Source organism: Mustela lutreola, chromosome 15, assembly GCF_030435805.1.
Source record: "Mustela lutreola isolate mMusLut2 chromosome 15, mMusLut2.pri, whole genome shotgun sequence".
Classification (NCBI taxonomy): domain Eukaryota; kingdom Metazoa; phylum Chordata; class Mammalia; order Carnivora; family Mustelidae; genus Mustela; species Mustela lutreola.
In genome coordinates this window covers 20,132,896-20,160,147 of record NC_081304.1, presented here as the reverse complement: position 1 = coordinate 20,160,147, position 27,252 = coordinate 20,132,896, and the positions used below count along the sequence as shown (strand labels likewise).

The following is a 27,252-nucleotide window of genomic DNA, read 5'->3' as shown; positions in this document are numbered from 1 at the left end:
AATGCCCCTTGGCGTCTGGGGGGCCATAGAGCTCAGGGAAGGGAGTCCCAAAGGGGTCACTTCCCAGGGCTCTTTTGTGATCTCCCCACCTCCGGCAAATTGCCCCTGTTTTGGGGGGGAAGCTGGGAGAAAAGGAAGAAGCTGACGTTCAGGGAGCACCTACTGGGTGCCAGGAGGGATGACATTCAATCCCCATGAGGACTCTGCCTGAACTCGTTTGATCCCCATTTTACAGACCAGGAAACTGAAAGATTGTAACTGGCCCAAGTCACACAGGAAGCGAGCACCAAGTGGGAGAACTCCAGACTGCTCCTAGGATCCCTTTCCAGCGGGGGAAACGTCACCGGTGTGTGCGGCTGGGAGAAATCTTTCCTGATTTCTCCCAGGGCATCCGTACATGGTGTCCGGCCCAGAGTGGCGGAACAACGCAGGGGCATTAAGCCAAGCCGGGGTGGGCAGTAGGCAGGGGCTGGAGGCGCGACCCTCTGAAAGCGCTCTGCTATCTTTCTGTTAATGGAGAGGCAGTAGCAGGGGTAAGAAAGCGAATCTCAAAGAAAGGGGGGTGGGTAGAAATGGCTCTTGTATGGGACTCACTCCCTATTGTGTTCAAGGCTGGCCTCCTGTTTACCAGGCCCTGTAATGGGGAAGTCCCAGCACGGGGAGCCCTGCCCAAGCCTCACCCAGGGGCAGGGCCCCTGGCTGCCACTCAGTTTCACAGAACTTCTTTCTGGTCCTCACAGCCACCAGCTCACTCCTGTCTTGAGGCCTTTGCCCCTTCTGTTCCCTCGACCTGAACCCTGAAACTGCTCCCCTGACCTTCACAGGCTCATTCCCTTGTAGCTCAGGCCTTGGTTCCAATGTCCCCTCCCTGGGCCCCACTGTCCCAGCCCTATTGTTCTTTGTTCTAGCCCTGGGCTACTTTCCTCCTGGCGTAGCCCCCAAGATGTCCATCTTCTGCTTGGTTACTTACCTGTCTCCGTTGTGAGGGCATGCTCTTTATTTCCCAGGTGTCCCAAGCACCAGCACAAAGCATGACGGTAGCTAACAGATGCTCAATAAACAGTTGTTGAAGGAATGCATGAGTTCCTCCCCTCTCTAAAAAGGCAAATCCATATTACACTGCACACTTCAGCGGGGTGAATTGTATGCTCTGTGAATTACATCTTAATAGAGTAGTTACAATAAAAAAGCCCAGGGTGGGGCACACAGTCTCAGTGTACCTCGCTGTCCGGCCTCAAACTTGATCCTGTCACACCTCTGCCGGACACAGTCCGCATCCTGTGTCTGTCCATGGAGAGTCACAGTTGCTCGGACTTGGAAGGGGTCTTAGAGGTCATCCTGTCCCTTTGGTAACCTGTCCCTGACAAGCTACCCCCTGGCCTCTGCTTGCTTGCACATGCCCATGAGTTCCCTGCCTCCCAAGACAGAATATTCCATTGTTGGGTGGTTCTTAGTGACAGAAATCTCATCAGTATGCAGGCCTGAAAGCTACTTTCCTATACTGTTCCTCCATGAGTCCTAGATCCACTCCTTGGTCACGCAGAAGAAACACACATCACCTTCCCCAGCCCGCAGAGCATGGCTGGCAGCTTCTTCCTAAGGGGTCTCTTCTCCCAGCTAAAGAGACCGATTTCTCTCAGCTATTCTACCCCTGACATGGCCACCTCCTCCAGGAAGCCTCTCCTGTGTGCTCCCGGGACATTTTGTGTTGGTCCCTAACACTGTACTTTCCACGTTGTATTGAAATGTCTTCCCCAAACCCTGCCCCAGCCACCCCTCTGCACTGAGGGCGAGTAGTACTAGGTCTTTATTTACTCCCTTCTGCCCAGGACCTTACGTGGAGACCAACTGAGCCGAACTAAGCAATTAATAAAAATGTGTTTCTGGGGGTTTTATTATCCTAGTCCCATCCCTCTAAACTGATTCAGGCTTCCAATGTCCTCCTTAGAACAGAACAAGGAAGAGAATCACTGCCCCCCCCATCCTCAACCCTGTTTTATATGAGTGCTGTCCACCCCTTAATTTTGTGCACTCTTGAGTTAGCTCTGTACAGAACTGGGGGGCCGGGGGGATTTCATGGGGCTATTGTCCCATGATATGCCGGCGAGCTCAGCCTCCCCCTCCTCATCGCCAAGAAAGTGGTTTCTTGAACAGTGAGCATGGGACCCAGGCTTGGGCTTGCTGGTGCTCCCGATCTGCCCAGGGCCTGTTGAAATCATTCATCATTCATCATGCGATCATAGTGCCACAGCAGAGATGTGGCTTCACCTAGACACCTAGGAAAAACACCCCCCAGAACCCAACCCCGTACACAGACAAAACACTGTCCTTAACTGTGGGCCTTCTGTATCCTGCACTCTTCCCACACCTTGATCCTCCCACAGTCCGGAAAGGTTGGTAGGTATTCTGCTCCGTACTTTGAAAATAAGGAAAGGAGGCTCTGAGAGGTTAGTTCAACTGCCCGAGGTCACACAGCTAGAAGGGGCGGAGTTGAAACCCATCTGGTTGACTCTAAGCCCTAGGCTCACTTTGCTCCAGGTCGTGATGCCTCTCAAGGCTTTATCTGAAAACGCGCCCAAATTAGTTTCCTCTACCAGCAGGGGGAAGAGGAAGGAAACCCGGAAAGCTTCTTCATTATAATGAGGCCTGGAGGCGCCCGGTGGTGGTGCTCGTGCTCCCTTGCCCACCTACCACTCCTCGGAGGAGGACTTCAGGCCCGGGGTTATTACCTTCCCCTAGATCCCTGCCCAAAAATGACCCTTAGTCCAGATAAAGCCACCGAGTCTCTAGTTGGGCACTCAGTCCTCACTATAACCCAGTCTCATCATCCTGTTATCTCCCCTTCCTCTGCCTTGTCTATGAGGAATCCCCAGCCCTAGAATAGTGCCTGGCACTCCATAGGCAACCAATCCATGTTGCTGGATATGAGAAACGAACTGACTCTCGTTTCGAGGACCAGAAATGGATTGGGTTTCTTATTCTGGCTGTGTGGGCTGAGACAAGTGACTTCCCCTCTCTGAGCTTCAGTCTCCTTATCTATAAACGGGGCAATGAATCCATAACAACCAAGCCCAGTGTAATGCGAGCCCATCCCAGCAGAGTACGTGATGTCTCAGGCATCCAGTTAGTAATAGGAACATCATTAATGAGGTGTTAGGGTCCCCGCTTGAGAAACCGGGCACTGGGACTCAGAACCGGGATGGGACTTACGTAGCTCATGGTACCCGCTTGGAATTGGCCTACACAGGACAGGAGCTTGGTTGTGCCTGCCTTTAAGTTGACCTTCCCAGCCCCCTGGGGCCTTCGCTGAGCGCTCAGTAAATTTAAATTCTACCCCAAAATTATGAGATGGTCATACTAATCATTCATAGTAATAATACCAAGAGCTCCCGTTGAAGCAAAGCCTGTGGCAAAGGGGCTCAGGCAAGGAGCCCTAGACCCCTGCCCAGCCAGCAGCTTCTAGTCTGCTCATGGCCCCAACCGGGGCTGGGGTATGCAGAGCAGTTCTGGGCCCCTGGGTTCCAGGAGAGTAAGAGAAGTCCCAACCTCAGATGGGCCTGTCCCATCCATCACAGCTCCCTTCTGTTCCGTCACCGAAAGGGCAAACTCACTAAAGACTTGAACCAGTCCGCCATGATCCCTCCCCCAACGGGGCCAGCCTTTTGCCTCCTAAAATAGCCCAGAGCCACCATGTGTCCAGGGCGGCTCCCCACTGGTTGCAAATCCCCCTGAAATTAAATCCCCATCCTGCCCCAAGCAGGACGGCACCACCTCCTGTCCTGCTGAGCTCCAGGGCTGGCCAGGCTCCCCCCAGTGGAAACCAGGACAGTCGTCCTTCACGGTGACCGAGACATAAATCCCCAAATAATGAGACAGGCGCTGGGAACACAGAACCAGACACGGTGTTAATTGGTTCACTTCTGGGCAGGCATGATGTGGAGGTCACAGCAGCAGGCCTCGGTTTCCCAGCCAGCAAAATGGGGTGGGGGGCAGTGATGACGTCCTGTGCCCCTGGCTGGGTGCATTTGCTGTGCCCTCTGACCAGCCTCCCACCCAGACCCACCAGTAGCTCTTTCTGACCTGGCCAGAACGCTAACTTCTCAGATGTAAAAGGGAAGAGCAGGGTCCACTCATCCAGGTCTCAAGGTAGGGAGGCCCAATTCATCCCTTTTATGATCTAGAACCATCTTCTTCCCACTAAAACCACACCAAAAGGCTCAGTCCATCTCAGCCTGCAGGAGGACAGGGCGGGGAGGCAGGAGGGCCCAGTGGTGCCTCCCTGCTCCTCATGTGAGGCCAATGATGGATTCTTGGACAAGCATGAGGTCCTCAGTTTCTAGTGATCAGGATGAGATTATCACATTAATCTTTAAAAGTCTTTGCTCAAAAAGCAGCAGCAGCAGCTGACACCCTTAACTCCCCCGAATGCCACCGTCACCCTCTCTTGGACCGTGGCCAGATGAGCTCCAGATCCTGGCCACTTGGAGGCTCCACTGCACCGGGCTAGAGGCAGGGGGTTGGACAGAATGACCTCTCCTGGCCTGGGCTGCTTCTGAGTTGTGGTGAGCCGAAAGGGGGAGGAGCCAAGGCAGAGGGGTGAGTGTTATCTTGGGGAAAGGAGTTTGGAGGGCCTCCGGGGAACCCAAGTAAGTTGGGATCAGGCAAACCTTTACTGATCAGATTACAACTCTGCCACTTACTACCCAGAGCCTGGGAACATGCCCCTTTGCTCCACACCTCAGTCTCCTCATCTGTGAAATGGGAATAACCATGACAATAACGGATAAGAACAGCCCCTGACCCAAGGCTGACAGCTGAGATTAACTAGGACAACATACAGACCAACCTTTTCAAGCTAGAAAGAGCCATGACAGTGAAGGATGACGTTGTTAATTACAGAGGGAAGGCCTCCGATCAGACTACAGAACGAACTTCCTCCCAGCTGTGCATTGCAAATCAATGGGGCAAGAAGAGAGGCCAAGGCACACAGGCCTGGGTGGGATGCCGAAAACATCACGCATGATCCTCCCCCCCGACCCCACCCCATCCAGGGAGCCCATCCCCATGTCCAGACCAAACCCTTCCCTTCCTGGCCATCATCTTGCCTCCAGGGCTGCCAGCCTGTCCGCACTCTTTCCCAGTCCGAGGCTGTATCCAACTCGTGTTTGTTGCCAACGCAAAGGAAATTATTTCAGTTCCCTCACCCGGCTTGGCAAAGCTGCCCGGGTAATATAGGAGAGGCCAGAGCTGGAGAAGAAGCTGGGAACTGGGGTTGCCCACAGCAGGGTGGCCCCCTCCTCCGAATATTGCTTCAATAGCAACAATCAAGAAGGCAGTCGGCCTACTGGGGGGACTACCCCATACCGCCCCTCGGAGGGAAGGGAAAGGCTGAGGGCCTGGGGGTCCTCACCAGGACCTTGGCTACCTTCCCTCTTACTTAAAGACTTGCATTCAGAGCAGGGCCGGGAAAGGCCCTGACTACCAGCCAGGATCAACCCTGCAGAAATTAAGATCTTTGAATTTTCTTGACCCGCCCTTCATTTCCTGATGCTCTTACTTAGTCTGTTCAACAGAATCTTCCCACTCTGGCCCACCCCACTGGACCTTGGGGCCCGTCCCCTTCCTCAGTGTGAGAGGCTGGATCCAGAAGGATGGAGGCAGGGAGAGGCTAAAAATGACCCTGAGATCCCAAGGTCACCCTGAGCAGGAAAGAGGAAGATGGTGTGGTGGCCCTGGTCTTACCTTGCTGGCCAGGGAGAAGGGCCGGCCACATCAAGGAGTCCTCCCCTCAAATTGGCTGGTGGGCGGAAGCACGCGGCCCTCACAGGCCATGAAGGAAGCCTTTCAAAGGCAGCCGAGAGGTTCCGAGAACACTCCTAGGAAGGGCTTCGTCAACATGTCCCAGGCTCCACAGGCCCTACATCCGGGCCCCCGGGGCTGCTCAATGGTCTGAGCTGGGAGGCAGTGTGGGGCCTAGGGCAGGAGTCTTCAGACTTTGGGGGAGTGGCTTCACCTCTCTGATCTGTAAAATAGGCCCATGGTATCCACATCATGTGGTTCTTGGGAAAAGTAAGGGACAATGTAGGGAGATGCTCCCTTTGTGCCTGGCAGAGTACAGGAACTGTACTCTGGGGCTCAGGAACTCACGGAATAAACATCTGTTGGACACCAGCCACAAGCCAGGCCCTCCATTCTTCGCCCAGGGGATCCTGAGGGGCTAGGGGTGCCTGAGTGGCTCAGTGGGTTGGGGCCTCTGCCTTCGGCTCAGGTCAGGATCCCAGGGTCCTGGGATCGAGCCCCGCATCGGGCTCTCTGCTCAGCAGGGAGCCTGCTTCCTCCTCTCCTTCTGCCTGCTTCTCTGCCTACTTGTGATCTCTGTCTGTCAAATAAATATATAAAATCTTAAAAAAAAAAAAAAAAAGTCGTGAGTGGCTGTTATGGAATTTTTGATCCAGGGGGATCATGGGTCACGGTCTCTAAGGAGATAACCACACAAGGTCAGGGAGGATGAGTGACCAGGAAAAGCCTCTCTCAGGAGGGGAACAGTTCAACCCAGACCTGGCTGATGTGAGGGACAGGCCTGCCTCAGGGTCCTCAACCTGGAATCAGACAGGGGCAGCTCTGAAAGCTTCTGATCACTGGACCCCTCCCCAGGGGTCCTGACGGGAAGGGGCTGGGGTGCCACCTGGACCTCGGGATCTTAAATTCTGCCCAGGTGATCCTGATGTGAAGGCAAAGGTGAGAACCCCTTGCCCTGCAGTTTTCCCAGGGGCCTGTCCATGTGAGTGGGACCTGGGGAGCTTGTCTAGCATCCTGGGCTGGGCTGCAACCCTTGGGGGTCAGATTTAGGGACTGGGGTGAGATCCAGCATCTGCCTCCCTTAACAAGAACCCAGGTGATTTGGAAGAACAGGTGGGTCTAGAAACACATCTAGGGGACAAAGTCTGAGCTCCGAGCTTGGCAATGAAAACCCCCCACTACGAACTCCAGCCATGCCCCCATGGGGACAACCCGCTGCTCTGGGACACACTGACCCCTCTCTGCCCTCAGCCTGGGAAATGCCTCTTTTCCCCCAGTAAGGTCCTGAGCGTACTCCTAGGCTGATCATGGAACCCGAAGGGCCCCACTGTTGTGGGTTTGGGATCTGTTTCCTCGCTGCCCTTGACCCCTTGGCCAGAACCCTTGTGCCATTCTGCCCATGCTTCCTGCCCGGCCAGACCCTAGGCTCTCTCACGTGGCACCCAGCCTGGCACCCTGCAGGGTATGCCTCATCCTCGTTGAAGGAATACCACATCTACCCCCAGCACAGCTGTCCCCACAGCTCAGCAGGGTTGTGACCTGCTCCGAGGGCTCCTTGCTCCATCCCTCCTCCTAGGTCTCCTCCTCCAATCTCCTCTTGTGGAATCTGACTTCTTTCTCTCCTCTCCTACCCTTAGCCCTGCCCTGCGGGCCAAGCCCTGGGATGGGAGACACTGCACACTTGTGTTCTCCAAGCCTTGGGCGTGTCCGAAGACACCCCTATCCCTGCTGAAGAATCAGGGTCCCCCCCACTTCAGGGGACTGGCATGGTGGCCACCTCTTTCTTTTGGGAAGCAACATGGTATAGCCATAATGCCTGGGTTCAGTCCTCCCTCTGCCGCTTTCTAACTGTGTGATCTCGGCCACCTCTGTGCCTCAGTTTCCCCTTCTGTAAAATAAGAATAAACAGTACCGGGACGCCTGGGTGGCTCAGTTGGTTAAGCAGCTGCCTTCGGCTCAGGTCATGATCCCAGCGTCCTGGGATCGAGTCCCGCATCGGGCTCCTTGCTCAGCAGGGAGCCTGCTTCTCCCTCTGCCTCTGCCTGCCATTCTGTCTGCCTGTGCTTGCTCTCTCCCCCTCTCTCTCTCTGATAAATAAATAAAATTAAAAAAAAAAAAAAAAGAATAAACAGTACCTGTCTTAGAGGTTCACCGTGGGGATTAAATGAGCCAATAGTCATTAAGTGTTCAGCAAACAGGCACATGGTAACCACTACGTGTGTCTGTTAAATAATTTTAGAAACACACAATTCTATGAAGGTGATGCTTTGTCCGTCAGGGATGTGGGTCCTGACCACGCAGCAGGTCTGGGAGGCAGGGATTAAGATTCCATTTTACAGGGGCACCTGGGTGGCTCAGTGGGTTGGGCCTCTGCCTTTGGCTCGGGTCGTGGTCCCAGGGTCCTGGGATCGAGCCCCACATCGGGCTCTCTGCTCTGCGGGTAGCCTGCTTCCTCTTCTCTCTCTCTGCCTCTCTGCCTACTTGTGATCTCTGTCAGATAAATAAAGAAAAAATCTTTTAAAAAAAAAAAAAGATTCCATTTTACAGGTGAGGAAACTGAGAACAAGGAGAGGAAGGGACTCCCTGAGCCGACACCCAAACCTCACGTCCGTCTACAGCCCTTGGAGCCTTCTCTCTCCCGGCACCCCCGCACTCCTCACTCCTCAGGCGCCTGGCCTGGCCCAGGTGGGCTCTGTGCCCGGCACTGACAGAGGACCCTTTGTACCCCTGCCCAGGGTCACACCCTGAGCTCAGAGCCACGGCCAGACAAGCACCCTGTGTCTGGGGCTGTTTCACCGCCAGGCCTGCGGTCGTCCTGGCCTCTCCAGCCACGTGCTCTGGCTGGGCGGACGCGAAGGCTGCCCCCACCCCTGCCAGTCCCCACCCTCCCCCCAGCCTCCGCAGGGTATCCCTGACCCTCCCTCAGCTGCATTCAGCCAGGAGACAGACTGGGAGGCAGCCCCAAGGAAAACATCCCCTTCTTGGTCTCCACCTTGTGCAAATTCCGGGTGGCCAGACTCTAAGGTGTCTGGGGCCCCAGAGGAAGGGACAGGCAGGGCTGAAGGGGTGGGGAATGACGTGGAGGTTATTCTGGTTACCCTTTCTGTCTCCCTAATCTTTCTTCAATCTGTTGGCTTCTCTTTACCACCTGGACTGCATAATGGCCTTCTCACCAGCCTCCCTGCCTCCACTTCTCCATCTTTTACCTTCCCAGTTTATTCTCCACACATCAGAAGGAGCCTTTAAAAAGCGAAATTCATGGGGCGCCTGGGTGGCTCAGTGGTTTGGGCTGCTGCCTTCGGCTCGGGTCATGATCTCAGGGTCCTGGGATCGAGCCCCGCATCGGGCTCTCTGCTCCGCAGGAAGCCTGCTTCCCTCTTTCTCTCTCTCTCTCTCTCTCTGCCTGCCTCTCTGCCTACTTGTGATCTCTGTCTGTCAAATAAATAAATAAAATCTTTAAAAAAAAAAAAAAAAAAAAGCGAGATCCGGGGCACCTGGGTGGCTCAGTGGGTTAAGCCTCTGCTTTCGGCTCGGGTCATGATCCCAGGGTCCTGAGATCAATCCTGAGATCAATCTCCACAATGGGCTCTCTGCTCAGCAGGGAACCTGCTTCCCCCCACCCTCTCTGCCTGCCTCTCTGCCTGCTTGTGATCTCTCTCTCTATCAAATAAATAAATCAATAAATAAAAAGGGAAATCCGGGTACTCCGGATGGGTGGCTCAGTGGGTTAAAGCCTCTGCCTTTGGCTCAGGTCATGATGCCAGGGTCCCGGGTTCGAGCCCCGCATTGGGCTCTCTGCTCAGCAGGAAGCCTGCTTCCCTCTCTCTCTGCCTGCCTCTCTGCCTCCTTGTGATCTCTGTCAAATAAATAAATAAAATCTTAAAAAAAAAAAAAAAAGGGAAATCCGATCATGTCCTTCTCCTGCCCTAAACCTCCAAGGGCTTCTCCCTCACCTTCCCCTCAGGAGACTCCTTATCCTCAGCCTGGAAGATCTGGCCTCTGACCATCTCCTCCAAACCCTCCTCCTCTTCCAACTCGCTCTTCCACTGGATTCCTCCCATAGATTTACTGAGCTACAAACACACCTCTCCAGCTACAGATGTTACCGGTAGAGCTAATGCTGACAACAGCTAGAACCAGATAAAGGAAAAACTCCTCGTTGACTGAAATGGACAGAAGAACCCAGTGTTGGCCACGGATGTTTCTTAAAATTTAAATTCTTCCAAAATCAGATGCATTTACTCAGTTAGTTGCACAATGGCTGAGACTAAGGTCAGGAGCCTTCGGTGGATGCCAAATTGATTGATGGAACAAATCTTGACGGCAAAATGTATACAGCACTGATGCTGGTGAAAATAATTTCAGTAAAATTAAAATGGAATTTTGAATAAACGGTAATGTGTTCAGCCGTACCATATAGAAAAAAATGGAAAAGTTGGATCAAGGAATTAAGTTGGGTGAAAAGAGTTGAAACTGGGAACCACTTTCTAAAGAAGTCTTCAGAGCTGGTATGTTTTGGTTTAAAATGTTTGTATTCAAAACATCCTAGGGGTCCAAATGTCCAGGTCACAAGATCCTGTGCCGCTCTGATGTTTTTGTACCCCTCCCTCCCCTGCTCAGGATACTCTGGCCACACTGGGCTCTTTCTCTCCCTGGAGCACCTTGAGGTGCCCCTGATCTTGGAGCATTCTCAAACACTCTTCTTTCTGCCTGGAACAGCGCTCTTTTCCTCCTGGCCCCTACCTTGCCTTCTCATGGCTGATACCAAAAAGCCACCTCCATGAGCTGTCTTCCCTCACTGCCCTGCTTAAGGTGGATTTCTCTCCTGCCTCCTTGACCTCCTTCTTCCTCATTCTGTCTTATCCCCCCCTTGAATTCCCAGGGCAAGCCTAGCAAGTGTAATACACAGTAGGTGCTCAATAAATATTTGTGGGATGAATGAATAAATCAGTGTCATGACAGTGGGGGACAGGGGAATGGGCTGGAGCTCACAAGGGGCCTTGGGAGAAAAAAGGGACAGGACAGAGACATACCCTTACCCTTTCACCTCTGTTGCCACCCCTGCCCCCCTTACTCATGATACCAAGTTCCAGAGGAGCCCATAAGCAAGAGAGAAAAGAGAAGACAATGTTGGACCTGCTTTATCCCTGCCCCTTGCCCAGCTTCCCAAGGCCTGGGTCCCTGTGCCAACTGGCCAGCTGCCCCCCAGCTGGGCTGCACCCCCCCCCCCCCACCGCCTGGCTCCCACTTTTGGCTGTGGGCTGGGCTATTTGGGGAAACTTCCTGATCTCCCCTCTGGCCTCGCCACCTCCACACCTCATCCTGAAGCCCCGGAATAGTTGTCCCAGCCTCAACCGAGGGACAGCCGCATTCCCAGTTAGCACCCAGATGGTTGAAACCATGTCTAAAAGCTTCTCATGTCCCTCTCCCCTCAGGAGGCTGCTAACTAGGACAGCAGATCTCAGAACGAGGTCACAAGAATGCTACCTGCCCCTACACTCCCTTTCCAACCGGAGGCACATGGGCGGGGACCAGAAGTCCCCACGGCAGGCCATGGAGGATGGAGGGAATGTGGGGGAGGGTGAGATGTGGAGAGAAGTGGGTTCTGTTTGCTCAGGGGGGCAGCTCTGGCCCAAGCCGAGGAGGAGACCTGGTTTCAAGACTGGACTCTGTCTCAACAGGGATATCATTACTCTGCAGGAGCTCAGAGAGCAGGACGAGATGGTGCTGTACATAGTACAGTACCACAGTCTAGGAACAGACCTCAGGGTCCCAGGGTGATGGTTCTGGGACAGATCCCTGGAGGCCACAAGCCCATCAGAGGACTAGTTCTCTGAGTATCACGCTAGCCCTGACTCAAGCCTCAGGCCTGACAGTGATTAAGCAGGTGTGCGGACTTTTCCCACTTTCTGAAGACCAACCCTGACATGTTCCTCTTTGGGAACCCCCAAAGAACCTGAGGGGTCCAGTTCTCAATATCGTCTCTGGGTAGTTCCCCTCCCCTTGGTGAGGAATGGGGATGGTGACCAGTATGGCTCATACCTCTCCACCCTGGCCCGTCCTGAGACCAGGAGGGGAGGAAAGTCTGAGGTCCAAGGATGGAGAAGAGGCAGGTGGGAACCTGGGGGAGGGCAGTGACGGTGGTGGGACACGGTAGGCCCCAGGCCGGCCTCTCGCTGGGGCATCTGAACTGGGGAGAACTATCTGTGGATTCGGTCCTCTCCCTACCCAAGGAAACCTTACTCAAAAAAACAAACAGCCAACATAGCTGCTCCTGTGCAAGAGGCCAAGGCAGTAAGGAGAGGCCAGGCTGAGGTGGGGGCCTTGGGGAGAGGGCAGGAGGCAGAGCAGGCCCCTAGCCCTGGGCGGGTTGGCGGAAGTGTTTGGAACAGGGCGGGGAGTACGCTGGTGGTTTGGAGCAGGAAGCTGGGGCCTGGGGTGGGTGCGTTGAGCTTGGCTGCTTCGAGGAAAAGTATCAAGTCAGCCCCACTCTGGTCAGTGCCTTTTCTGAGGGAGACTCCACGTCCCCAACACCCTTCCTTCAGCTCAGATCAACCAGACAGACAAGGGGCTTTCTTCTTTGTGACTCGGAACCCCCAGCCCTTCTCCCCAGCTATGACCGTGGACATTGTGGCTGAAGACGAAGTCTGGGGCCAAAGCCCCCAAGTTCTGAAGTTCCTGACAGAGCAGCTGGGGAAGGTGGGCTGGCATCCGTCCTCTCCAGAACCTGGTATTCTCCTCCCCTAGCAGTGGAGCAGTCCAGACAAGAGGATAGTTTTGTCGCCTTCTATACACCCTGGCTGTCCTGCCCCTCTGGGACACGTCCCGAGAGTAAGACAGACAGGGATCGGACAGACACCCACTCAGACTTAGAGCAGAGAGGGAGAGAGGTAAAGACAGAAAGACGGACTCAAGAGATGCCGTTCACTTGGAGACACAGAGCTGAGACAAGGAGAGAGCCTGGGAGAAGTGTGTGTGTGTGTGTGTGTGTGTGTGAGAGAGAGAGAGAGAGAGAGACAGGGGGCAGAGACACACAGAGAAAAAGAGAGAAAGAGAGAGAAAGAAAGTCACACAGAAAAAGAGATGGACCCAGAGATAGGGAGAGAAGAGGGACAGAAAGAAATGAAAGGCATGGACGCAGGGGAAGGCCCAAGCAGGAGACCCAGGGACAGATGCACTTAGAAGCCGAGAGGCAGAAAGAGACACACAGAGCTACGCAGGGACAGACGGATGGAGTGAGACTCAGGGGCTGGGGACACTCCAGACAGATTTGGGGGAGGGGCAGAGGAGCCAAGTGTTGAGTCCAGTGAGGTTTGCAGGGAGCCCCAGGAGGGCACTGCTGCTGTCTTCTGTGCCCAGCACCGAAGCTCTGTAGGAGTCTGGCCCCCAGCCACCCCCCGAGTAAGCCAACCCTTGGCCACTGGAGCTGGCAGGTCACCCAAGGTGAATGAAAAGTCACCGATCGGGGAGGGTGACATGGTGGCTGTGGTGGAGGCAGACGGGTGGCCCAGGTGCACGTGTCAGCATGGGCCTGCAGGGGCCCCATCCCTCACATTGCCCTCGGAGCAGAGTTTAGGGGTGTGCCAGCGCGGACAGGGCCATCTGCGAGCTCATGCGGGGGGACACGTGTGCCTGGCTGTGTGAGAATGTCCAAGGGTCAGTGTGCCTGCATCCAGCTCCACCAAGTCCTCCAGGGCGCCAACGGGGGCCAAGGTGGCAGGTCTGGTCCTCAAAGAGCCCAATCAGAGTTGAGGAGTGTAAGAGATGGCCACAAAAAAGGCCATGCATCTCTCTCCTCTGAACAGACGGCGTGTCCAGGTGCCACAGGGCACTCTACTGGAGTCGAGACCAATGTGCTGTTCATTCCCACCAGGGATGACCCCCACTGCCTGGCCAGCTGGCCCCCACATGCTTCTCCAGCCAAAGCCCAAGATTCTAACTTACAGGAGGACCCACGTTACAGACCCACGGGCCCTTCCTGGCTGTGGGCATCTCTCTCTCCGAGAAGGGCGGTGGGAGGGGTGGTGGGGTCCAACCCTGACCTCCCCCCCTACAGCCTCACAGCCCTCCCCCCTCTGCTGCGGCAGCTCGGCTGAGCTCCTGGGGCCCAGAGAGTGTCCACACCCTCTCCGCGCTCAGGAGACAACCGACTCTCTCCCTCTCATCCATTCCCACTTAAGCATTACAGGACATTTGAAAAAAATCTGTCCCAATTTTGGGGTGGAGAATGAGGTCAGTGAGCCCAAGTGGGGACTGCTTATTAGTGACAGCTGACAGTCTCCATTTCACCTTGAAGCTCCTTTCTGGTCCAGGGGGGTGTGTCCTAAGCCTGGTTTTGCAGGGGTGCTGCTTGATGGGGCTGGGGGAGGCAGGGAATGAGTGAGCAGGAAGGGAATTCATGGAACAGCAGCGTCAGTCACGGGTGCTGCCAATCCCACTCCTAACATTTGTAGGGCCTGGGGCAGGAGAACGAGTGGGGGCCCACCTATCCAGGACTAAAGATTTAAAAGTTAGAAATTGAGCCAACACACTCTCAATGACAACGTGTTCTAACCTCCCATCTTGACAAGGATGCTCTCATAACAACCTAGAAGACCAGGTTCCAATATAGATTTCTCCGAATCCAGGGAGTTTTGCGAGAGAATGCCGCTGTGCAGGGAGAGCTCCTTTCTGCACCGCAAGGGACACTGATGCACGTGTGTGGATGCCCAGCCTCACGTCCGGGCTCCGTCCTCATGCCTGGCAAAGAGCTGCCCCTTAGCCGTCATCAGTGGCCCTTCAAGTTCAGGGGAGCCCACGCTAATGACATAACCTGCATTGAGAACCGGCCCAGGGCAGAAGCTTGCACAGGCTGGCAGCAAGCTGGTGACCCTCTGGGCAGGGACCTCCTGAGTCACAGATCTGGGGAATGTGATTTTTTTTTTAAGATTTTATTTATTTATTTGACAGAGAGAGAGAGATCACAAGTAGGCAGAGAGGCAGGCAGAGAGAGAGAAAGAAGGAAGCAGGCTCCCCACTGAGCAGAGAGCCCGATACAGGGCTCGATCCCAGGACTCTGGGATCATGACCTGAGCTGAAGGCAGAGGCTTTAACCCACTGAGCCACCCAGGTGCCCCTGGAGAATGTGATCTTGACGGGGACATACAGCCTCTTCTCCTTGGCCTTGCTGACCGCTCAGCCCACAGGGAGAGGGCTGGCCAGAGGGGGATGCAAGCAGAGCCCTTGAAATCACCCAGTGGGGACACAGGCTCTCCCTCCCCTGCTCAGGTTTAAGGGTGATTACTAGAGCCAGCCTTCCCCAGCAGCCTCCAGAGCTCGGGCCAGGGACTGAAGCTGTCTTTCCATTGGAGGGCAGCTTGGACAATCCCCAAACAGGACTTTTAGTCACTTGTATTATTTATCTTCCTGGAAAAATTTAGTGCAGCTTGATCCCAACTTGTAGATTTCTGGTGGCAAGGAAGGCAGGGAAGTGATGGCAACAGGCTTTTTTTTTTTTTTTTTTTTTTTTTTTCAGTTGGGTCTCTAAGCCACTCTGTTCTCTTAAGGCATAGCCCCAAGTGGGCTCCGGCTGCCAGTGGCCCCTGCCCTGCTGGGCACCCCCCTTCTTCTCCAAAAGAGGAGAGGGGCCCTGGGCAGCCCAGATGGGTCTAGCTGAGATCCAGGGACCAGCAGGGGGCAGGGGCTAGAGGGGTGGTGGTGGTGAAGGGCATTGCTCTCTCTGGCCAAGTTAAAAAAAAACTCTGCCCCCCCCCCCGCCCCCGCAGATCAGCTTTGCTGTCCTACATGCGAGGGGACACTCATACTTGTTGAGCTCTCACCAGGCGCCAAGCACTATGCTAAGCGCCCTCCCTGCATATTCTCATTTAATCCTTGTGGCCACCCTATGAGTTGGGCTCTATTATTATCCCCATTTTACAGGTGGGGAAGCAAATTCAAAGAGGTTAATTAAGAAACTTGCCCAAGGTCACACGGTAGGTACAGGTGATAGAACTCAAGTCTAACTGACCACAACAACCCTGCTTTTTCCACTATAGCACACTGCCTCTCAGAAGCAAGAAGCGGGCACAGAAGCAGAAGGGATGAAGGTCAGATATGAGAAAGAACTTCCTGACAATGATAGCTTGTGTGGTGGAAGAAGACAACGGAATGGGGAAACTAGACATACACAGGAAGCCCTCCCACCTCCGTTGGATTTCCATCTGTCTCTGGGCTTGGGATGATCTCTAGAAGGTCTGTGGGGTCCTGGCTGGATCCAGAGGGCACCATCCTGACCTCCCTTTTTTCTACAGTCTGGGGTCCTCTGCTCTATCCCAGCCCAGCACCAAGGCCCAAAGTTTGACTCTCCTTTGTGGCTCTGAGCATGACATCTGAGCTGTCGGCCCCAGACCTCCTCTTCCAGGAAACCCTCCTTGAGTACTAGGAGGCAGAACCCCTTTCCTACAACCCCAACCCCAGCATGGAGCCTACAAATGCACTCGCAGGAAGACTCCCTCCGGTGATCACCTTTTCCACCTGGCTCTGGGACATGAACACAGAAAAGATACAGGCAGTCACCAGGCTCTCTGGGCTCCCCAGATCGTCTGAATGATCCCTGGGCTCCCTCACCCCAACTCACCCACGCATAACACATATTTGTTACCCAGGTGTAACAAATGATGCCGTTGCCCCTGGCTTACCAGAAAACCTGGGTCCCGGCTCAGCTGTGCACTCTTACCTCGTTTACCCACAGAACAGACGATGTTTGGGTCACCCCCATCGATCCCTAAGGAAAGGATGCCGCACTTGGATGAGGCCCAGAGAACCCAAGTCAGTGAGTGGGTCGTCACCAGGAGCCTTGCAGTCAGTACCCCCAACCTAATGCTCTCCAGAAAGCCACGTGCCTAATGCCTGGCTCTGTCCCTTCTCACCGCTCAGAGCCCACCGGGGCATCAAGGATAACCAGCCAGGAGCCTCCAAACTTCTCCAGAGTTTAGTCCCACCCGCTAGCTGCCCAGCGTCCCTGCGCAGAGCCAAAGGGTTGTCCTCGCTGTCCCTTGGGGTCTCCCAGTCTTGAGACCAGGGCACAGGACAGGTGGTGGGGGCTGCCTTGTTCTCCCCGAGCTGCCCTCGAGGTCCTCAGCGTGGACCAGTCCGCGTCGCTGACTTACCTGCAGGGCAGAGACGGAGTCCGCCGCGGCCACCTGCTCTCGCAGCGCTCCGGAGCGCGGCGGCTTGGGGCTGGCCGGGGGAGGGGGCGGGGCCGGGCTCGGGGGCGGGGTCCGGGAGGGGGAGCTGCGGCGGAGCCCCTCCCTGAGTCATGGTTGGGCCGGGTGGGCGGGTTCATTCAGGTGGGCTGGAAGGGAGGAGAGCTTCAGGGCCACTAGGGAAGGTCTGGAGCTCTGGCTTCTAGAGTGCTAAAAAGGTAGGTTGCCTGCGTCCTGAGGACTCCACGAACCCCCCTGCTTCGGGCAGCCTAGCCCACATGGCCGGGAGGCCGTGGGTCCACATGAAGACGCTTCACCAGAAAAAGAAAGCTTTGGAACCTCTCGTGGCCTGAGTTTTCCCTTCCATCCTAGCTCAAGAAAGCTCTCCCAGCCTGGCAAGGTGGGTGCGAGACAAGTCACCCAGTATAAAGTCAGGGCCCCCCATCCAAAGGGCAGCGGCATAGGGGTCCAGACCACTGAGAGGACCATTAGGTGCCCAGGTCGTCTTTAACCTCCTCCAACCCTCCCTGCAACTCTAGCCCCTGCCCCCCCAACGCCAGCTCAAGCCCCTCAGCTGTCACCGTTTAGCCCTGGAATGACAGGCGTCCAGACTCCGTGCGTCCAGCCGCATTCAAGGCCACTGAGCTTAGCACCCCTGGGCCCCTGCCCCCCTCCCTCGGCCCCCAGTCGCTAATTTTATTGACCTGTAAAAGGCACGTTGTTGGCAGGGGAGATAACTGAAGGCGAAGTGGGAGCGGCGGATGGGCAGAAGACAGGCCCCAGGAGGCGGAGATGTGACAACAGGGAGAAGGGAGAGTCCTGGAATCAAGGCTGAGGGACACTGGAGACTAGGAGGAAGACCCCTAGGGAAAGGGATACCCTCTGGGGCGACGGAGACCAGAGAGACTGGAACTGGAATTTCAGCCTCCATCAGACAAGAGACAGACCGGAGACAGAAGGTGCTGGGGGAAAGAGAGGACTTCATTTCCCCGTCTACCCCTTAGGCAGGACCAAGGATGTAGCAGGAGGGAAGGGGGTTAGATGGCAGGAAGGACCGCCATCCTGCTCTCAAATCTCTACCCTAGCCCCCTCCCTTCCTCTTGAAGGTGACTCCTGCCTGCTGGGCCTCTTACTACAGAAATAGCCCTTTCCCTGAAGAATCAACCTAGATCTTGCCTTTCTTTCTCTTCTTTCTTGTTAAAATGAGAACAGAAAATTTAGGCCTTTACCACTTCCCCCACTCCCGTGCCTATCTGAGCACCATGCCTGCAGTCCTGGATCTCAGCCTCTGACCTGGGGGTTAGGGGAAGACAGAGGGGGCGCTGCTGGGGTTGGAGCCTCTAAGGAGGTGGAGGGGGCGGGGGAGGGGCGGCTCACCTTCTGGATGGCTCTCAAATTTAAACTTGTGATGTGCTCTCCAAATAATGTTACATGGGAACCATAAAGAGGGGTGGTTAAAAAACAAAACAACTTTAACATTAAAAATAGACCACAAAGCAGATCAGGGCTGGGGAGGGGTTACTTGGGAACAAGGAAACTTTTAAGGGTGATGGCTACGTTCATTATTTTGATTGTGGAGGATAGGTTAAAATTTATCAAGCTGTACGCTATGAATATGTAGTGTATTTTATGTCAATTATACCTCAACAGATCTATTTTTTAAATACATCCTTTTTTTTTTTTTTAATTTTATGTATTTGAGAGAGTCCAAGATAGCAAGAGAGATGAGTGGGGAAGAGAGGAAGAAGCAGGCTCTCTGCTGAGCAGAGAGCCCTAGGTGGGGCTTGATCCCAGGACCATGAGATCATGACCTGAGTTGAAGGTAGACACTTAACCAACTGAGCCATCCAGGCACCCCACATTTTTTCTATAGCAATTTTCTACTAGTTTATTTTCAATTTATGAGGAGCCTCAAAAAATAGAGGGGAAGGAATGTTAAGGAGTCAAGGGAAACCGTGTTCATTGCTAGTAGAGTGTGGACAGCTTCCTGCCTCGGTTTCCTCTCCAAACCCTGCCTCTATCCAGTGCATTTGAGTATCTGTGGGTGTGAGGGGGGCTTGGGGGCGAGCTGTGGTCCCCGAGTTGCTTCCTCAGCGTGGGAGTCTGAGCCAGCTTGGGCGCCCCAGGTTCCTCTGTGGCTGGTCAGCATGGCACCCCCAAGCTGATGACTCAGGCTGGAGGGGCTGGGCCCCAAGCTTTGCCAGGGGGAAGACAGTGGCTTCTGCGGACTCTCCTGCCCCCTGCAGGCGGAGGTGGGCACTTCAGTGACAAGGGGCTCATTCCAAGGAGAGGTCCGCCAGGTTCTGGGTGCAGTGCTGCAGGTAGTCAAAGTCAGGCACTGGGAAGGGCACGCGGGACCACTTCTTGGCCTGGACTCTCCCCCGGGGCGTCTGTAGAAGCATGCTGCGGACCCGGAGCGCCGGCAGCTTCACCGACTTGTAGATCATCTGCAGACCCCAGGCCTGAGGGTGGAACAGGGAAGGCTGGGCTGGGGTCACTGTCCTCAGACTGGGCTTCTCTCCTCAAGGTGGGGGATCTGTGAATGCACGGCCTGTGTCTCCCACCTCAGAGCTGTCTCCGCAATCACATCGTGGGCTAAGCTAGCAGTTCAACCCTTTTCCTCCAACTGGGGGCTCCTGCGGCGGAGCAGGAGGGTGTCCTGATGGCAGAAGGCTGGGCCTCCTCTCTCAGACTAGGGATTCTGAAGACTGGAGTTGAGGGCTGAGGCCCGAACACTTACCTCCCCACAGTTCCTGCAGTGAATGGTACCCCCAGGCTTCCAGTCCTTGAAGGTTCTGTCAATGACCACAGCCCCCCGGGATACACTGTAGTAGATCCTGGAGAGGAATGGGAGTCAGTCCTCATGCCCTCCTGCTTGCTGGGCCTCGGGCTCTTCTGCCGGCTAAGAGGTAGAGACTCCGCAGAGCCTGGAGCTCTGCCCTCCGGTAAGTTCTGCCTGTGCGGCCTCATTGCGTGCCCTCTGCTTGGGCTCAGGCCTCAGCACTACACACCCAGATGATTCTAACCACCCTACCCCCGGTGCCTCTCCCAGCTCCACCTTTCCATCCCAATTCATCACATAACTGCCAGGGTGACCTTCTAAAAATGTAAATCTGACCTTGACACTCCCTTGCTCAAAATCCACCCAAGACTCCTCTCTGCCTGTGGGACAAAGGCCAGACTTTCAGGCCTGAACTTCACGGCTCTCCCCCAGCCAGCCGGTCTTCTTCGGGGTCTCAGCCTTCACGGTCCTTCCCACACGAGCTAGCCAGAGGCAGTGCTCGCACATCATCCCTGCCTCAGCTCATCTCCCCCCCCCCCCCCCGCCAGCCTGATCCGTCCTACAAGAACTCGTTAAAATGCTGCCTCCTTAAATGAGAGGACCTGGTGTGCAGAACCTTGGCCCAGGGGCCTGGCACACAGGGGCTCCCTAGTAAATACTTAATTAGCGGATGGATGGATGGACAGATGGAGGATGGGGGAAGGTTACCCTCAAGGGGACAGAGGATGAGAGGGTGATGCTTCAGGGACAATCAGCCCCTCTGTCTTCAGAGTAGGTGGGACTGGATGGGGAGGTGTGTGAGGACCCCAGTTCGTGGCCTCTCAGCATTTGGTGTCCTGAACGGCAGTGCCTGCCCAACCACCCAGTGGCCGTGGGAGCCCGGACAAGTCACTCTGCCTCTCTGAGCCTCTGTTTGCTTACATGCGAAATGGGACAGTGATAAAACCTGTCCAGCCAGCCGCTTGAAAATACAGACTCGGTACTTGTCAAAAATGCCCTTTCAGCTCCCAAAGTCTCAGAGCACGCACGGTCTGGATGGGAGGCGTTCTCGGTCCCCCACCACGCCCCTCCCTCCCTCTCATCCTGCCAGCCCCTTCCCCTGGCCTCACGAGAAGTTGGGGTTCACGTTGACGTGGTGGGCGTCCTCCACCTTCCGCAGGTCACTCCCATGGCCCACGGCCACCATGCAGTTGACACAGAGGAGCTGCACCTCCTCAGCCGAGAACTCCTGCCGCTGACTCTCCCGCTGGGCTGCCCGGGCTGCCCGCTTGACCAGAGCGCCCCGCTGCAGGTCCCGGATCTGGGGTCAGAGGGGACACCAGGCACACCAGGCAGAGCTGGGGCCTCACAGGCCTGACCCCTGGAACACTCTCAGGGTCTAAGGGCTCCCGAAGACCTCAGATCATTAGTACCCAGAAGGGACTTCCCTCCACCCTCCCTGGAGCTTCGAGAAGCAGGTCTGTGGAGAAAAAGAATAGGGACCAGGGGCAATGCTGGGAGCAGGGACAATGCTGGGAGTAGGGCGAGCTCTGTTGCCGAGTCTCTGCCTCCTCTATGGAGGATTTTGTGCAAAGCTGCTTCTTTGACTGTAACATGGGGCATCACTAATAATTATGCTGGGATGATAGGGATCCACAGGGACCGTCCTGGGTGAGGTTGGACAATGGTGACCCTGCCTCAAGGGAAACTGATTTAACTCCTGGTTCTGGGCTTATTTTGTGCACATGTCTTTGTTTGTTTCCCCCAAGCCTGGTGCCAGAAGCGCTGTAAGGCAGCCCTCACAGATACATGGTGACATGGCATCTTGGAGAAGGGTCATTGCCTTCCCAGGAAGCCCCAGCCTTGGCCTCTACCCTCCCTGCCATTCAAACATTCCCAGGCAGGCCACATCAGTCCCCAGGAAAGGGGGGGCAGGGGGCGTGTGTGTGCACGTGCAGCCAGAGGCCTTGCAGGTGGAGTGCCCTCAGCCCCGACCCCCAGCCCGCACGGTGTGCAGACCACCCAGACCTTGGCCTGGTACTCGGCCTCGTCCATCTCCTGCACGGCGGCCACAGCCCGCTCCATCAGCCTCTCCAGCACCTCATTGGTCAGCTCCCGCCGTAGCTCCCGACTGCCTTGGGTTGCCACAAACGAGTATTTGCTCTGACCAGCCCGGGCGCGGCCCCTGGCCTGAGGGAGGAGATTGGGCGCTGCCTTGAGTGGGCCTGTGGTCCCACGAGGACCTTTGAGGGCTGTTGGCAACACAGGGTTTGCGCACCTGGACCATGGAGATCTCGTTGGTCAGGAGCCCGTAGCGCACCACCACGTTGCACTGGGGGATGTCCAGTCCCTCTTCCGCCACACTCGTGGCCACCAGGAGGTTCAGGGTGCCAGTCCGGAACTTCCGGATCACTTCTTGCTGGTCTCTCTGGGGTGGGGGAGGAGCAAGAGGATGGGCACCAAGTGGTTTGCCTGCCTCACCTGCCTCACCTGGTTCAAGAGTTTGCCCCTTTTCCGAGGGAGCCTGAGTCTCCACCGCTACCCCCAGCATCTTGCCCGTCTTGCCAGGTGACCGACCACCTAACCCCTGCCTCCCCTACAGACTCTTAAGGGCCTGCACCTGTCTATGGTAGGAGGTAGCAGGACCTATTCTTCTCCAGCAAGGGACTCCAGACCTCTGATCCTCTGTCCTGAAGACAGCACTTACCTCCTTCCCTGCAGATTCCCCAAGCGTCAGCCTCTCTGTGCCCAGAGATCCCCAAACTAGGAAAGCCCTCAGTACCGGGGATCTCAGAGTGCACCCCTCTCCCCCTGTTCTCTGCCTTCTGTCTGGGGAAACCAGGCCGCCACAGCTCCGTGAAGACTCTACCCCACCCCTCTCCCCTAAGAACTCCCCCAGTGCCGGCTCCTCTCCTCAAAGCCCACACCTGGGTCATATGGGTGTTCTGGCTGCTGTTCCCTGCCCCGATCAGCACGTCAGCCCTGATGTCCATGGTCTTCAGGCCCGGCTGCTGCTGGAGCCAGAGCAGGAGGGAGTGGACACTCTGGCGGGTCTGCGTGAAGATGATGCCCCGGGGTAGGTCGTCGCTGCCCCCAAACTGCTCCCGCAGGATCTGTTCTAGCATCTCCAGTTTTGGGTTCTCCGGGCTGCATGTTGCCAGGTGGGCCAGCTCATTCTTGTAATCTGCCAGAAAGGCCCAAAACAGAGGCACAGGCATCAGGCCTGGAGGTGGGCAGGGCAGGGCAGGAGAGGGTGTGGCTCACAGGGACAGGAGTAGAGGGAGCCTGAAGCTATCTGTTCCTGATTCCCCTGGAAGGGCCCCAAGATAACACTCAGGGACACGCTCTGCTCCCCGACCCAGCCTGACACCAGGGGCCTACAGTACAGAATTCTTTGCAGACACATCTCTGACCTCTGCTGCCCAGGATGAACTCAACCTCAGGTGTCTCTGTTCAGAAAGGTCCTTGCCCCGCCCCTCAGGCTTGCTGAGGCCTCTTGCCTTAAATGCCACTCGCTGACCACCTCCCTTTCCCAGCTTCAAGGTATCACAACACCCCAGACCTTCAAGAGACAGTCCCCCCAACTAAATGAATTCGTTTTCATGTCTATACAAACCTTTAAAAATGAGGGCATACATCTTTTGTCCTATCCAGGTCCTTGACTCTCGGTTAGAAAAACAGGGACCCAGTACCCTCGTTGGCCCCTTGACACCCTGCGCTGGCGCCGGGGTCCCGTCTAGTCCAGTTCCCGCGGGTCTCACCATCAAACAGCGCCAGCAGCCAGCGCTCGGCCTGCAGGATCTGGGTCTTCGTGGCGCGCTCCTTGTCGTAGAAATCCCGCAGCGAGTCCAGGGCGTCCACAGCACGGACCGTGTCGTGGATGAGAAGCGCATCGTTGTAGCGCCGCAGGTGAAGAGCGTAGACCCGGCGCTCCTGGAGCCCGGCCTCGGCCGCTGCGGGAGGGATGGAAAGGCCTCAGGGTCTGAGCGGCCACGCCCCTCCAGGCCTTCTCCCGCATTAGACTCCGCCGCCCCGCGCCCCCTAGGGGGAGCTCCGCCCCGGCAGGTCCCAACCTCCAGGCCCTCCGCGCCGACCGCCCCCCTTACCAGCCTGGCTCAGCTCCACCACCTGCTGCTCGTAATTCTGCGTCCCGAAGTCCCGGCTCAACTCGAGCATCTCCAGGCGGTTGTGGATTTGGTCCATGAGTTTCTTCAGTGTGTCCCCAAATGGGTCCTGGAGGGGAAGAGGGCGTGAAGGGATTCCCATACACCTGGGGAAGAGGGTGCAGGGTGCAGCCTCGAGCACCCAGTGGGGGAGCTGATCTGCGCTTGAAGCCGCATGGCTCCTGCCGCCAGGTCGGTGTTTGAGAAGAGGGAGCTCAGAGAGAAGCCTGCCGGGATATGGAGTCCCCATCTGGAGGCTGGGGTCCTCCAGCTCCTGCGTGCCCTTGACCTCTGACCCGGGGACAGCAATGTCTAAGTCCTTATGCAGCCCTTGTCCTAGCAGACGCCAGACAGTGTCTACACCACAGGAGAAAGCCTCAGCCCTAGGTGTAGGGCCGGAGGTGTAGGGTTTGCAAAGCATTCCACAGGGTCTCTACAGATGCCCCAGAAGGCATCAGGGAGTTAAACAAGAGGCTGTGGGCACCGGCTGGAGCTTCCCCATTTCACACAACCGACAAATAGAGGCTCAGAGAAATAAGCAAGTACCCGGAAGTCCCAGAGCTCCAGTAGGTGGAGTCAGGGCTCAAGGTCAGGTGCCCTAACTTCACACCAGATGCCCCCCCACCCCCGCCCCCTGCCCCACTCACCTGGGTGCGCCTGTGGCAGAGGTTGTACTGTTTGCAGGGCTGAGGCCTGAGCTCCTGCAGCTGGGGGCGGTAAGTCTGCGGTGACATGATGCGCCATGTGTCCAGGTTGGCACAGAGCTGGGTAAAGACAAAAGGGTTCACTCGAATGGGGGACAGTCCTGTGAGGACAGTGGGCGGAACTCTGAGACTGGTGAGGTCCCAGCGGCCCTGGAGCAGGGCCACCGGAAGTGGGGATTCACTTCCTCAACAAATATTTATTGCTCGCCAGCTCTGTACCCAGGGCTGTTGTAGGTAGCGGGGATCCAGAGAGTCTTATTTTGGAGTTGGGGAGACAGATGATAAACCAGTGAAGCTAGCAGAATGGGAGGGTTTCGGGCAGTATTAATGAGCTCTGAGGACAATAAAATTGGCTGGCTTGTTAGGGTGCAGGGGAAGGTTCTGAGGCGGTGACATTTAAGCTGTTCCCTGAGTGACAAGGAGGAGCCAGACAGGTCAAGTGCAGGGGGAAGGGCATTCAGGGCAAAAGGAAGAGCGAGTACAAAGGTCCTGAGAAGGACCTGATATGCTCAAGATCCAGAGAGAAGGCTGGTAGAGTAGGCGTGAGGGGAGGGTGCCAGAAACTAGGTTGGAGAGGCAGGCTGGGTCCATGGAACTTTTGTAAGCCCCGATAGAGACGGCAGAGTCTAATCTAAGCACAGTGAGAAGCCACTGGAGGCTGGAGCTTGTGTGCCTGGGAGAGCCTGGGGAGGGCATGGGGCAGGTGGCGGGGGTGGCGGGTTCTGGTAGGGGCAGGGCCACGGGGGCCAAGCTGACCTGCAGGATGTGGTCGATGGCCCCCTTGAGCGTGGAGGCCCCGCCAGTGCCTGGGGAGGCTGTGAGCCCCAGCACCTGGGGCAGGGGCCGTGTCCTCTGGAGTTTATGCTCTAAGTACCGGCTCAGGATGACATTGTAGACAGTGTCTTTGTGCGTGTGGTGACACTCATCCACCACGAGCAGGGAGAAGGCTGGGGACATGAGGGGCAAGGCTGTGACCTACACCCGCAAAGCTCTTCCTCCCCCATAAGCTTTTCTGAACGCAGCCCCCACAGGTCATTTCTCTCCTTCCTCCTTTCTCAACTTGCACCAGGGCTCTGGAGAGCAGCCTAGGCAGGGGTCACTTACCTTCATTTTACACATTAGTAACTGAGGCTCAGCGGGGGTGGCTCGGGGGACTTGCCACAGATCCCACACCATAGCCAGGCTGACTTCCCTGAGGGTGTATGGTGAATGGGGAACTCCTCACTCCCACCAAATGTCCCACAGCTTTACTGGAAGGGGTGTCCTGGGGGCAGCAGGTAGGCTGCCTCAGGTGTGTACCCTTGGCCCTCACTCACAGCACTCACCATTGAGCTCCACGTGCTCCTCCTCCTCGGGGCTGGTCAGCGCCATCTGGAGAAGCTCCGCTGTGCAGATGATCAGGTCATGGCTCCGGGCCAGGTGGCCAAAGCCAGCTCGTGGCCCCATATCCCCGCTCAGGGTTATAATGGCCCAGCGTCTGTCCAGCATGCGGCTGAACTCCTCACAATGCTGGCTCACCAGGTGCACCTGTGGACGGAGAATGAGGTGAGGGCAGGAAGCTGGACGGGCGGCAAGGTGACCCCCCCCCCAGGACTGGGCTGGGGACAGGAATGGGAGAAAAGTCAGGTGAGCTTAGAGGTGGCCACAGCAGCCCCGGAGTTCCTGACGGGCTCTGGGGACATCTGAGGAGCTGAGACCCCTCCGAGGGGAGTGTGGGCTACTCACCCTGTTGACTAGTACCACCACCTTGGCTCCGTCCACAGTCTCCAGATGCCTCTTGGCCACGTACGCAGCTGCCCGGGTCTTCCCAGCCCCCGTGGGCAGCCACACAATGATATTCTTGCCCTCCAGGGCAGGCATGATTACCTCCCACTGGTAGGGTCGCAACTCCATCTTGAGAATGGAAGGAGACTCTGACCCCTGGCCCACCCAGCCCCCTCCCAACTCCCAATCCCCCCCCCCCCCCCCCCGAGAGCCCAGTCTGGGCCTGAGACCACCCCATCCCCGCTTGAGGGAGGTGGGGCAGGGCAGGGCAGGGATCTACCTGGAACCTGATCCGGCCAAGACAGGAGGCAGAAGTAACACAAACTCTACCTGACTTCTGCCCTGTCGGGTTTTATCTGCAACACCTGCCAAGGCTGCCGAGGCTGCCTAGGCGAGGGCCAGCTTAGCTTAGCCGGATGCCAACACCCTTGCTGATGCCGGTGCCCCTGGGCTGAGTAGAAATCGAAAACAGAAACTGAAACTGAGGGAGGAGTCAGCTCCGGCAGAGTTCAGCCTTAGGAATCTCCCTTCTCCCTTTCCCCTTTCCCCCTCCCCCAGCAAAGCTGCAGGAAAGTACCCTTTCACTCCTCCTGGGTCCTGCTGGTCCCTTCCCCGACTGCGCAGTCTCAGCCACCCAACCCCGACCCCAGTCTTTCGAGCCAGCTGTAACCATGTACACCCAGTCCAAGGCGGCTGGGTGGAGACTGGGACCCCTGCAGCCCCCACACCTGGACCAGGAGCAACCAGGAGCAGGGAGAAGTGGGGGCTGCAGCCCACAGGTGCCATCACTGCAGAGGTGCGGGACTAGGCAGGAGGCTGGTGGGGGAGGGTAGCCCCTGCACCAGTGGAATTTTTCAAGCGTGTACTTATTTGAGAGA

General features: G+C 56.3%; 2 protein-coding genes across 11 annotated transcripts in view; both read right to left on the bottom strand.

Moving 5' to 3' along the window:
• Positions 1–17,054, bottom strand: part of LOC131815827 (uncharacterized protein C17orf113) — a 52,013-nt gene extending 34,959 nt beyond the window's left edge. For 8 of the 9 annotated variants that reach the window (XR_009347864.1, XM_059147838.1, XM_059147839.1 and 5 more), the window contains exon 1: positions 16,947–17,054. The gene's annotated coding sequence lies outside the window, so the exon portion shown is untranslated. Of the gene's footprint in view, positions 1–16,513; positions 16,864–16,946 lie in introns of those variants that run through there. The other variant, XM_059147841.1, reaches the window with a different exon arrangement.
• Positions 17,055–18,433: 1,379 nt separating this feature from the next.
• On the bottom strand, positions 18,434–26,852 carry DHX58 (DExH-box helicase 58). 2 transcript variants are annotated; one of them, XM_059147829.1, is made up of 13 exons: positions 26,705–26,852; positions 26,336–26,503; positions 25,936–26,137; positions 25,367–25,557; positions 24,554–24,670; positions 23,850–23,976; positions 23,505–23,696; positions 22,671–22,927; positions 22,022–22,171; positions 21,772–21,933; positions 20,874–21,064; positions 19,723–19,819; positions 18,434–19,444 (listed from the first exon to the last, which is right to left on the bottom strand). In XM_059147829.1, the coding sequence occupies exons 2-13, from the start codon at positions 26,501–26,503 to the stop codon at positions 19,259–19,261; spliced, it is 2,040 nt and encodes a 679-aa protein (XP_059003812.1). In that variant the 5' UTR covers positions 26,705–26,852; the 3' UTR covers positions 18,434–19,258. The 2 variants fall into 2 exon arrangements, with proteins under 2 accessions (XP_059003812.1, XP_059003811.1); XM_059147828.1 differs by having other exon boundaries at positions 26,655–26,837.
• Positions 26,853–27,252: the final 400 nt, after the last annotated feature.